We start from the raw sequence: 12,152 nt of genomic DNA, 5'->3' as shown, positions 1-12,152 counted from the left end.
AAGGAGAGGTGAGAGGTTGGAACAAGGTGAGATGCTCAAAGGAGGAGAAGGTGCCAGAGGAGTCGGGGGACAGACCAAGGTGTGATTTGGTGAAGGGGTAGGTGTCATCATCCGTCAGCCAGGATTCTGTCAAGGCCATGATGTCTATGCAGTCATCCACGGTAAGCTCATGGATGGAGGGACCTTGTTCACATGTGAACTAACATTCTGGAGGGAGATGCGGAGAGGGGCAGTGATAGCTGATCCACTGGCAGAGTCCACAGCCTCAGCGCTGGAAGGGGTAAGTGGGACGAAAAGGAGATTGCCAAGATTATCCCCCAGCGGGCGCGCCGGGCGGGAAGGTCGGTGAGAGAGTGGGATAGGGCAGCTGGGGTTGCTGCTCATGAGGAGGCAGTGACAAGTGCTTCGGTGGATGCCAAGAGAGGCACAGAGGGAAGCTGTAGGTTTTTCTAATAGAGTGTCAAGCCTGGGACGGCGGCTGGAAAGTAGGAAAGTCAAGGAGTGCTGATGGGTAGGGGTAAGATTTTGGCGGGGCGGGGTGGGGGGCAGTGGCAGAGTACCCGAGAGGGGAGAAATGAAAGGAGGAATGATGACAGGAGAGAGGAGCCTAGGAGAGGTAAATAGAAAAGATGAAAAAGGGGGGAAAAGAAGCAATGGGCTCGGGTCTGGAGCGGCAGCCAAAACTCGCATGCGAATGGACACAGGGAAACTCAAGCTACATCGGTGTGGTGACATAGCAAGATTCGAATAGATGTGTCCTGGTAATAAACAGGGAATAGAGAGGCGACAACAGGAGGGAGTCCTCAACCTGTAATTACACACTAATTGCTAGTTAAATAGTACAAATTCTGATTAAGTTGTGCATTCAGCTGTAAAGTGCACAAATCTTAGTGAAAATGGAAGCAAAAGAACTCTTGAAAAGTCTGTTTTATGATTCATGATGTAAAGATTCTCATCAACAACCTTTTGGTTCGTGGAGGTGGCCTAAGAACTTGCTGCAGACTCTCAAAGCCTGGTCACCAACCAGGTCAACTTGGGATCAATCACCAACAGGACTTAGGAAGAGGTGTGAAAGACATTTTATGGCTTGAAAAAAAGCACAAGCTTTTAGCTGTGGAAAAAATATCCTCACACAGTAACAGTGATGGATGTAAAGCCGGAGTGACGTACAAAGCTGTCTAATTATGCATATGAGGGACATAATATGTATGATGCTTTTAACTTTATTTTTTTAAAGCCAAGAGTGAAAAAACTAAATGCTCACATAGTCATATAAACAAATTTAATGACAGGTGGGACATGAGACATGTTAATGGTTCACATTGCTTCCATGTGTAATGGCCAAAGTTTAAATGAACAATTGGACAAGGACTGGAACAGTTGACGGGCCAATCAAGCAAAAGGTTTTGACAATGCATGAACAGCGCATGTGGCAATTCCTAAAGAGAAAAGTCCTGCAAGGAGTTTGTCTCACTGAGATCGGAACACTGTATGGACCACTAGTATGTACCATTTGTATCATATATTGTATGACTTGCGCCATCAGTGTTTCTATACACTCTGCACACTTCTTCACACTTTATGTAATGAAAACACAATAGTTAAAATGGAGAAGTGTACTTATTTGCTAATTATATTCCATCTGCTGTCTTCGCAGAGCATGGAGAAGGCAGAGGTCTTACTAGAGTAGCTGAACAAGAGCATTCACCACAACACCAAGCGGTATCACTTCCACTTAAATCCATCAGAAGCCCAGATACATAGCTTTGTAACCATTTAATGATGAAAAGGAAACAGCAAAAAGTACAGGTAGCAGGTGATCAAGCAGCAGTAGAAAAGGTGGTGATTGAGAGGACAGGAGATGCAGGACTGAAACCACATGTGTTGAATGCCCCTCTTATGTCATCTGATGATATACACCTTAGGAGGCCTCCTTGTCAACAGAGTTTGCTGCAACACATGCACCATGTTGAGCAAGCACTTGACACTATACCCACAGCAGCGGAACAGATAGAAAAACAGTTGTCTGCAATGCTGTCTTCAAAACCAGTGACAACTGTATTGGCAATTGCAGTTACATAGGCCACAGACGTAGCAATAGGAGCATCTCTCACAAATGCGCACATTGCTGCTATGAGTGCTTTGGGGTTCAAAGAAAGAAAGAAGAAAAAACTTGCATTTATACAGCACCTAATCACATCCTCAGGCTTTACAATGGAACGGATTAGTTTTGAAATACAGTCACTGATTTTATGTTGGGAAACACAGCAACCTATTTGTGCATAGCAAGGTCCCACTAAGACGAATGAATGAATGATCAAGGAACTGTTTGTCAGTGTTGGTTGAGGGGAGAATGCTGTCCAGGACACGATTCCTTGCTCCTCTTCGAATAGTGTCATGGAACCCTTTTACTTTCACTTGAGCAGGCAGATGGGGCCTCAGTTTAATATCTCGTCTGAAAGACAGCACCCCTGAGAATGCAGCTCTGAGGTGTCAGTCTAGGTTATGTGCTGAGGCCCCTTGGAGCTTGAACCCATGATTTTAGACTCAAGCATGAGCATTGCCAACCAAACCAAGCTCTCACATTGCTCAAGATCAGGTTCCAGGAATTGTTATGGCTGTCTTTAACTCACTGAGACAATGCTAGAGAAACACACAGATCTCGTAGAAGTCCATTGCTCAGACAGATCATTAAACTTTGTTTAAAAAGTAAGTCGCAGTCAGCAAATACCATTCTGGTGCACAACTCTAAAGGTAAAACAGATAGCAGGTTTTTAATTGTAAATATGTCCAGTAGGAAGTAATTATGGATAAAGCACTGGGTAATAATTCCCTTGGCAACCTGTCTCCCTGGTTGCAATGTTTCATCTGCTTTTGCTGGCACCTACACGCTATTGTACCTAATAGAATTTAGAGTTTAGAAGGAGGCCATTCGGCCCATCAAGTTTCTGCCAGTGTTAGCTCTATGTTTCCTTTTCAGTTCCTTTTGGACTTCTATGCCTTATTGCTGTACCTCATTCAGGTTCATGATTAGGGCAGTCGCCATGGCAGCATTCTGCAGTGTACTTTATACTATTACAATTTCCTGCACTCTCATTGGGGAATATTGTAAGATCCCCTCGTCCCCCCGACCAGTCCAAGCATCTAATGTATTGCTTTAGCATCCCAACTGTTTTGCAGCATGAGGATCCTAGTTCACGAAGGCACAGTGTTGTATTTGATCCTTGCTGGACTATGGGTGTTGTCCAGAGGTGTCAATGGCCATGGTTGCACCATGTAGCCTGTATCTATGAGAAGCTGGCTTTCCACCTTTTCTTCAAAGCTGTGTAGCATTTAATTATCTCAGAATTAAAGCATCATGTGTACTCTCTGGCAAGTGGGCAGTGACGTGTCATTTCCTGGCAGTGGTTGCATATCATTTGCATGCTGATGGGTAATGTCCTTGCCTATTTACATATGCCAAAGGATTCTTAGTAAGCTCACAAATAGCTATGTGTATACAATCAATAATACCTTGTACCTTGGTGAAAAAATGCAGTGTGGTAAAACTGTAACTGCTTCTCTTGCAGCTGCTTGTAATCCTTACTGAAGGGTATGCAAATGGTTACATGACAAAACAAGCCTTCAGTTGTGTGCTTAATACAGCAGTGGTTGGCAAAATGGTTGATTCCTGTGACATCCACTTTGGGTGTCTGGCAGGATGCTATGGCATGAAAGTTAAGGGGAATGATGACCTTTCTCTCCACTGGTTGTGCAGTGCAGATGATTGACTGTTCTTTGTAGACCATCATAAACAAAAGGCCAAGCTACCTGCTGATCCTGAGCCTCACAATACACTACAGCTCTGTAAGGTCAGGACAACTGCTTCTGTTTTAGGTGATCTGTTCCCTGGGGGAGTTTGGTCTGTGAATGGTGCAACTCCATAGAACTAAGGTCTCCCTCAAGCTCCTGCTATACTTGTTGGTAACCAATGACTGCATCTGTGATGTGGGAATGAAAACAGCACAGCATTAATCACTTCTGACAGTGCTCTTGTGAACCTTAGAAATTTTTCACTTTATTTTTTTATTATTCGTTCATGGGATGTGGGCGTCGCTGACGAGGCTGGCATTTATTGCCCATCTCGAATTGCCCTTGAGAAGGTGGTGATTAGCTGCCTTCTTGAACCCCTGCAGTCCATGTGGTAAAGGTTCTCCCACAGTGCTGTTAGGAAGGGAGTTCCAGGATTTTGACCCAGCGCCGATGAAGGAACGTCGATACATTTCCAAGTCGGGATGGTGTGTGACTTGGAGGGGAACGTGCAGTTGGTGTTGTTCCCGTGTACCTCCTGCTCTTGTCCTTCTAGGTGGTAGAGGTCAGGGGTTTGGGAGGTGCTGTCGAAGAAGCCTTGGCGAGTTGCTGCAGTGCATCCTGTGGATGGTGCACACTGCAGCCACAGTGCGCCGGTGGTGAAGGGAGTGAATGTTTAGGGTGGTGGATGGGATGCCAATCAAGCGGGCTGCTTTGTCCTGGATGGTGTCGAGCTTCTTGAGTGTTGTTGGAGCTGCACTCATCCAGGCAAGTGGAGAGTATTCCATCACACTCCTGACTTGTGCCTTGTAGCCACAGTATTTATATGGCTAGTTCAGTTAAGTTTCTGGTCAGTGGTGACCCCCAGGATGTTGATGGTGGGGGATTCAGCGATGGTAATGCCGTTGAATGTCAAGGGGAGGTGGTTAGACACTCTCTTGTTGGAGATGGTCATTGCCTGGCACTTGTCTGGCGCGAATATTACTTGCCACTTATGAGCCCAAGCCTGGATGTTGTCCAGGTCTTGCTGCATGCGGGCTCGGACTGCTTCATTATTTGAGGGGTTATGAATGGAACTGAACACTGTACAATCATCAGCGAACATCCCCATTTCTGACCTTATGATGGAAGGAAGGTCATTGATGAAACAGCTGAAGATGGTTGGGCCGAGGACACTGCCCAGAGGAACTCCTGCAGCAATGTCCTGGGGCTGAGATGATTGGCCTCCAACAACCACTACCATCTTCCTTTGTGCTAGGTATGACTCCAGGCACTGGAGAGTTTTCCCCCTGATTCCCATGGACTTCAATTTTACTAGGGCTCCTTGGTGCCACACTCGGTCAAATGCTGCCTTGATGTCAAGGGCAGTCACTCTCACTTCACCTCTGGAATTCAGCTCTTTTGTCCATGTTTGGACCAAGGCTGTGATGAGGTCTGGAGCCGAGTGGTCCTGGCGGAACCCAAACTGAGCATCGGTGAGCAGGTTATTGGTGAGTAAGTGCCGCTTGATAGCACTGTCAACAACACCTTCCATCACTTTGCTGATGATTGAGAGTAGACTGATGGGGCGGTAATTGGCCGGATCGGATTTGTCCTGCTTTTTGTGGACAGGACATACCTGGGCAATTTTCCACATTGTCTGGTAGATGCCAACGTTATGGCTGTACTGGAACAGCTTGGCTAGAGGCGCAGCTAGTTCTGGAGCACAAGTCTTCAGCACTACAGCTGGGATGTTGTCGGGGCCCATAGCCTTTGCTGTATCCAGTGCATTCAGCCGTTTCTTGATGTCACATGGAGTGAATCGAATTGGCTGAAGACTGGCTTCTGTGATGGTGGGGATATCGGGAGGAGGCCGAGATGGATCGTCCACTCAGCACTTCTGGCTGAAGATGGTTGCGAACGCTTCAGCCTTGTCTTTTGCACTCACGTGCTGGACTCCGCCATCATTGAGGATGGGGATGTTTGCAGAGCCTCCTCCTCCCGTTAGTTGTTTAATTGTCCACCACCATTCACGACTGGATGTGGCAGGACTGCAGAGCTTTGATCTGATCCGTTGGTTGTGGAATCGCTTAGCTCTGTCTATAGCATGTTGCTTCCGCTGTTTAGCATGCATGTAGACCTGAGTTGTAGCTTCACCAGGTTGGCACCTCATTTTTTTGGTATGCCCGGTGCTGCTCCTGGCATGCTCTTCTACACTCTTCATTGAACCAGGGTTGATCCCATGGCTTGTTGGTAATGGTAGAGTGAGGAATATGCCAGGCCATGAGGTTACAGATTGTGCTGGAATACAATTCTGCTGCTGCTGATGGCGCACAGCACCTCATGGATGCCCAGTTTTGAGCTGCCAGATCTATTCTGAATCTATCCCATTTAGCACAGTGGTTGTGCCACACAACATGTTGGATGGTGTCCTCGGTGCGAAGACGGGACTTCGTCTCCACGAGGACTGTGGTGGTCACTCCTACCAATACTGTCATGGACAGATGCATTTGTGACAGGTAGATTGGTGAGGACGAGGTCAAGAAAGTTTTTCCCTTGTGTTAGTTCGCCCACCACCTGCCGCAGGCCCAGTCTAGCAGCTATGTCCTTCAGGACTCGGCCAGCTCAGTCAGTAGTGGTGCTACCGAGCCACTCTTGGTGATGGACATTGAAGTCCCCCACCCAGAGTACATTCTGTGCCCTTGCTACCCTCAGTGCTTCCTCCAAGTGGTCCTCAACATGGAGGAGGACTGATTCATCAGCTGAGGGAGGACGGTAGTTGGTAATCAGCAGGAGGTTTCCTTGCCCATGTTTGACCTGATGCCATGAGATTTCATGGGGTCCAGAGTCAATGTTGAGGACTCCCAGGGCCACTCCCTCCTGACTGTATATCACTGTACCGCCACCTCTGGTCGGTCTGTCCTGCCGGTGGGACAAGACATACCCAGGCATGGTGATGGAAGAGTCTGGGACGTTGGCTGAAAGGTATGATTCTGAGAGTATGGCTATGTCAGGCTGTTGCTTGACTCGTCTGTGGGACAGCTCTCCCAATTTTGGCACAAGTCCCCAGATGTTAGTGAGGAGGACTTTGCAGGGTCGACTGGGCTTGGTTTGCCTTTGTCGTGTCCGGTGCCTAGTGGTCCGATGCCGGGTGGTCCATCCGGTTTTATTCTTACTGTGACTTTTTTTAGCGAGATTTTACAACTGAGAGGCTTGCTCGGCCATTTCAGAGGGCAATTAAGAATCAACCACTTTATTCATAAAATGAACTCACAAGTGTGACTGAGAGTAATGAACCATATCCTGGTATTTAACCTACCATGAGCAAAACTACAAAAATTTCTCCTGATTGACTTTTAACTGGAACTTAACAGAATGTAAGAAACATTTTTATTTAGGCTAACTTTCACAAATACAAGTTAGCATGGGAGTAAGACTGAGTAGAGAAAACAAAGGAAGAAAAATACAGTTTCATTAACTATCAATCTTGCTCATTTGTTTCCTTATGTCTACTTTTTTGTTAAACTTAACTTTTCAGAATAAAATATAAGGGATGGAATTCTCGGGGGGGAGGGGAGAACAACATCATGACCCCAAATGGAGGAGGTGGCTGCAGTTTGGGGCAGTGCCCTGATCCGTTGGGTTTCCACCTGTACAACTTCCACACTACATTGAGATAGTGGGAGTCTTCCCAGGCTTGCTCCCATTATATCAGAAGCTAGCTTTAATTACATTTCCGGGCTACCCTGGCAACTGCACCCAGATTACACTGAATAGGCCCAGTGGATCCTATGCCTTGTGGCATGGGTTCTGTTGGGTGCCTCCTGTAAACTGCAGACTGAAGAAGAGAATGATGATTAATCCCTGAAGGACTGATTACAATGGAATTGATGACCTACCACTTGGAGAAAATTTTGGAGGACTTTATATTTTGCCTTCTTTTGGACTGACTTGAGCCTTGAGTGCCACTTTTCAAAGCAGTATCCTGCTGCTGTAAATAATGCCTCTTTATCAGGGTAGGTGTCTCTGTTGTGCTACCACAGGCACAAGCCTTCCCTCCGAGTTTTGAAATGATTGTGACAGAATCAATGGCAGAACACGGTGGCAAGCAGAAATCCTGCCTCACTTCATTTACGTCCCACCTACACATTTTGCTGGATTTCTAGGTTATGGAATTCTAAATCTGTGTCATACCATCTGCCTTCTTTCTAGACTGTGATTCCAGCAGTGCTTTTAAGGGCACTTGTGTAACAATGGGGCAATCTTCAACTTTTACCACCTGGGCAGTAACCTGTTAGAGCAGTTTGCCTGCCCACATATCATCCCATTGAAACCAATGGGTTCTGCAACAGGCTGGCAATCCGCTCCCCCAGGTTACTGCCCAGGTGACAAAACTGAAAATTACCTGCAATGTTCCTTAATTTGCACTAACAGGCTTTGATGCAATGGCCACAATTGTTTTTTGATAATGACAAGAAGAAATGAACAATTACTTTAGAGGAGATTACATAAGGCAAGCCTAATCTTGATAGCTAATGATTCAGTACCACTTTAATAAATTTGAAATTTCAGTGATTGTTATTTAAATGATGCTATGTTAACAAAAAATGAACAAACACGCTTTTATACAGTATATACCGATCAATTTTATTAAATCTTAATTACAAGATACTTACAAAAATATTAATTTTTTGCTTCGTTATTTTAAACTTACAACTTCATGATGAAAATGTGCCTGCCATAAGGCATTAAAAGTCCTTGAATGATTTGCAGTGACGTTTAACGTAACTTAAAATGAATAATTTTAAACTAATCTGAGAAATACTTAGGATGTATATTGTCTTTTGCTATATGACGTCAAATGGTGGCAAATAGTTGGTTCACACATATTTTTCTTATCACTGACTAGACAGCATTGGTAGCTGATGCGAAAATAACACACAAATAAATTCCAGTGAGTACAAAGCAGATATTTCTGAAAGAGTCGCTGGTAATTGTGTTAGACGGTTGACTAAACTTTCTGGCTGGCCCAAAGGAAATCATAGCGGATGTTTTCCGTGTATGGTATTTCTATTATGTGACGTAAAAGGCTGAAAAATCTATGCAAGTGCTGTACTAATTAGTCGTGGTTGTTAATTGTTATTTCTGTTGGTTGCATTTACTGGTAACAAGTCCTTCCGTCAGCAGTGACGTGGGTTTACAGGATGGAAACTCGAAACTTTCGTCACTCCCTGTAATTCAAGGATTATGAGTATATTATGACACCCTAATCTCAAGCAGCCTTCCCACGTTTCTATTGTGTGGCATTTGCTAAATAAATATCCTTGTTCGACAATCAAAGGGGAATGCTGATGGGGAAACTGCATTCTTTTCTCTGTATCCTTTTGTCTTGGCTTAAATCCAGGCAATTACGTAAAATTAAAGGGAAGAATTCAGATTATTAGGTCCCCTGAGTGAGTACTAATGAGCATCATCAACACCCGCCTTCCTTTATGCGAAGCAATAGTCTGCTGTAGGATTTACAGCGCAGACGTGACAATAGAACAGCATTTATGTTACTGCTCGTCAACTGACACACTTCCACTTTGACATACAGACATAATACATCACGAAGCCCAAATAATATAATAGTATTTTAACAAAAAAAGGGACTGGATGCACAAGTTGAGACAAACTACCCAAGGCACGTTTGATATGCTCACAGAGTGGGTATATATTTTTAAGTAGTGCTACAATAATTTTAGAGGTTTTTTTTAGCTAAACAATTTCGAAGGTACTGGTTTCTGAAAAAAGTTCAGTGAGAATGAATGACACTTTCAATTCTTGAACAAGTACTGTCTTCATGAATATGTGATCAGCAAACCTTTTTATTTATCTTTCCAAACATGTGGCATAAATCAAACTAAAACATTGGGGTTATAGTCATGACAACAAATGCATGTCGTTATTCTGGCTATTTCCTTCCTCAAGCAATAAAATGTTTGGAAGCATTTTATCTGCTCTACAACCCTCCCCAAACTCTCTGGTCCTCTGTCTACAGCCTCTGTCTGCATCCCCCCACCACTTCCCTTCACCCACAATTGGCAGCTGTGCCTTCAGTCACCTATCCCTCTCTTTGGAATTCCCTTCCTAAATCCTGCTTTCCCTCCTTTCAGACCCACTTTAAAATTCACCTCTTTGACCAGGCTTTTGGTCACTCTTCCTCATCTTTTCTTTGGCTTGGCGTCTGTTTTCCTCATGCCTTGGTGAAGTACTTTGGCATCTTTTTCTACATTAAATGCCATGTATATGAATGCAAGTAATGTAGTCAGTGCCCCTTTATTTAATCTGACAAGTGGCTTTGTAAAGTTTGTCGCTATTTATTGGAATTAAAATGCTCAGGTTATATCTGTTGCATTCAAGTGGGAAGAGTACCCATTTAGTGAACCAAAGTGTTCAGGGTGCAACATAATTGAAAACATAAATTATGAAAAAGTTAACGGATCTCAGCCACAGTGATAGTAGAGGTGCTGCCTTTCACTTCAGCATCATTAGGCTAAGTCAGCCAGCATTCCCGCCCTGATCACTGTCTAATATTCCTGCAGGAAAGTATATATGCATGAATGTGAAGTGAGGACAGATTGTCCTTAATGCTTCCCGAGATGGAATAGACTGCTGACACTGACTGTCTTGGCTCGCTCGTGAAGGATGATACTGGAGGGCACCTATGGAACTGACTCACCACATGAGTCAATGCCTTAAGGAAAGGAGAGGCAAAACAGGAGGTGGAGAGCAATTGTATTTTCTGTTTCCATGCTGAATCTTTTGGGGACCTCGTGGGATGATAGTGACACTCGTGGAAAAGACTGCAATATCACTTGTGTAGGGAAGTCATTTTCTACACTCCATTCCTGTTTGCCATTATGTTATATAAAAGCAGCATTCCTCCAAAGTTGAAAAGTGACAGGAATGTTTTCTTCCTTCCAAAAAATATTAGTCTGTTTTTTGGTGATGACTGCCCTGGGCCCCACTGCCTCTGCATGTTACAGCAGCATGTCCCCTCCCCTAGCATCCTGGCACAATTTCCCCTAAGGTGGCATGGTTTAATAAGTTCACAGCTGTGCCTGTATCTAAATGTCCACAGAAGCTGATGAGGCTGGATAATGTGATGTGCTCCACTTAAAAAATAAAATACCATCAGAATGAATTGAGATAAGTAATGGTTTGTTTACATTTAATCCTTTTATGAGTGCTGATGTGTATACATCATGGAGAAATTCATTGAGCATTGAATAAAATGGTTAAATGAAGGTTAGGTAGCATAAATCTGTTGTTATATTTCAGTTGTAAACAATTTTACAACGCCAAGTTATAGTCCAGCAATTTTATTTTAAATTCACAAGCTTTCGGAGGCTTCCTCCTTCGTCAGGTGAACGATGTGAAAATGTGCATAGACAAATGTAATGGAATTTCATAGCATGCACTTGTCCAATGGAGGTCTCCTCGTTGTGATGATTCAACAACAGATTCACTTGGTCTGGGGACCCTGCCATATCTTACCAGGGATGGTGAGTCTGAGTTAGCAGACATTAATTTGAAGTAAGAATTGCAGTGGTATGAAACTATGCAATGTGTGTGTAACATTTCATAAACAGAAATTGTTTATAGTAAACTTAAGTTGCCTAATAAATTGAAATGTAAAATTTTTATAATGTGGAATTAAAGTCAGCCTCATAACTAACCTCCTGACCACAAATCTGCTTTTAGATAAATTGCTTTACTTCATTTTACACAATTAAAGCATAATGAAGCCAGCAAAGAAAGCAAGTGCGGAAACTGTCATTTCTTTCTAACAGCCAGGCGCAGCTAGACTTTAGAAATAAAAGGTGTTAATATTTGTCACGATGTTTTGCCATAATAGAGCAGTTGATTCTTAATTAGGGAAATTTCATCTATCATAGTCAACAATTATGACCTCCTGTATCATGGCTTGTCATGAATAATCAATGAGGGCTGATTAATATGCATGAGCAGCAGTCTATATAGTGTGCGCTGAAGCACGATACAACAGCTTGACTAAAGCAGAGCAGGAAGCGTGTTTCAGAGTGAGCAACTGAGAGTGAGAGGAAGGGCCAGTTGCTTTCTGTGACCTGGGCGCTCTCTGCTACCAGTGTGATTTGTCTCAGCTGAAGTGATTCACCTAGGTTACTTCAAGTGACACCCACATGAATGACAGTTAACTGAGCCATTTTAAGAAAAAGAACCGAACAAGGAAGGCTTTCTATCCATACTTTTCCAACATGGGGTGCAACTTGTGTTCTCTGCAGAAAAAGGAAGAGCAGTACAAACTGCTGTATGAAGTTTGCCAGGTAATCATGAATTATCAGATTTTTGTTTGTGTATGT

At 43.9% G+C, this 12,152-nt stretch overlaps 1 protein-coding gene across 4 annotated transcripts in view; it reads left to right on the top strand.

The window, feature by feature from the left end:
• Nucleotides 1–12,152, top strand: part of pdzrn3b (PDZ domain containing RING finger 3b) — a 313,710-nt gene that overhangs the window by 187,690 nt on the left and 113,868 nt on the right. Inside the window, exon 1 of one of the 4 annotated variants that reach the window (XM_067998914.1) lies at nucleotides 11,837–12,116. The exons of the other annotated variants lie outside the window; for them this stretch is intronic. Coding sequence (XP_067855015.1) covers nucleotides 12,048–12,116 — 69 coding nt within the window. The 5' untranslated portion in view covers nucleotides 11,837–12,047. Of the gene's footprint in view, nucleotides 1–11,836; nucleotides 12,117–12,152 lie in introns of those variants that run through there. 4 annotated transcript variants of the gene reach the window in all.

The sequence above is a fragment of the Heptranchias perlo genome, chromosome 17 (assembly GCF_035084215.1).
Source record: "Heptranchias perlo isolate sHepPer1 chromosome 17, sHepPer1.hap1, whole genome shotgun sequence".
Classification (NCBI taxonomy): domain Eukaryota; kingdom Metazoa; phylum Chordata; class Chondrichthyes; order Hexanchiformes; family Hexanchidae; genus Heptranchias; species Heptranchias perlo.
The sequence above is the reverse complement of the archived record's forward strand: the minus strand, read 5'-3'. Positions and strand labels throughout refer to the sequence as shown.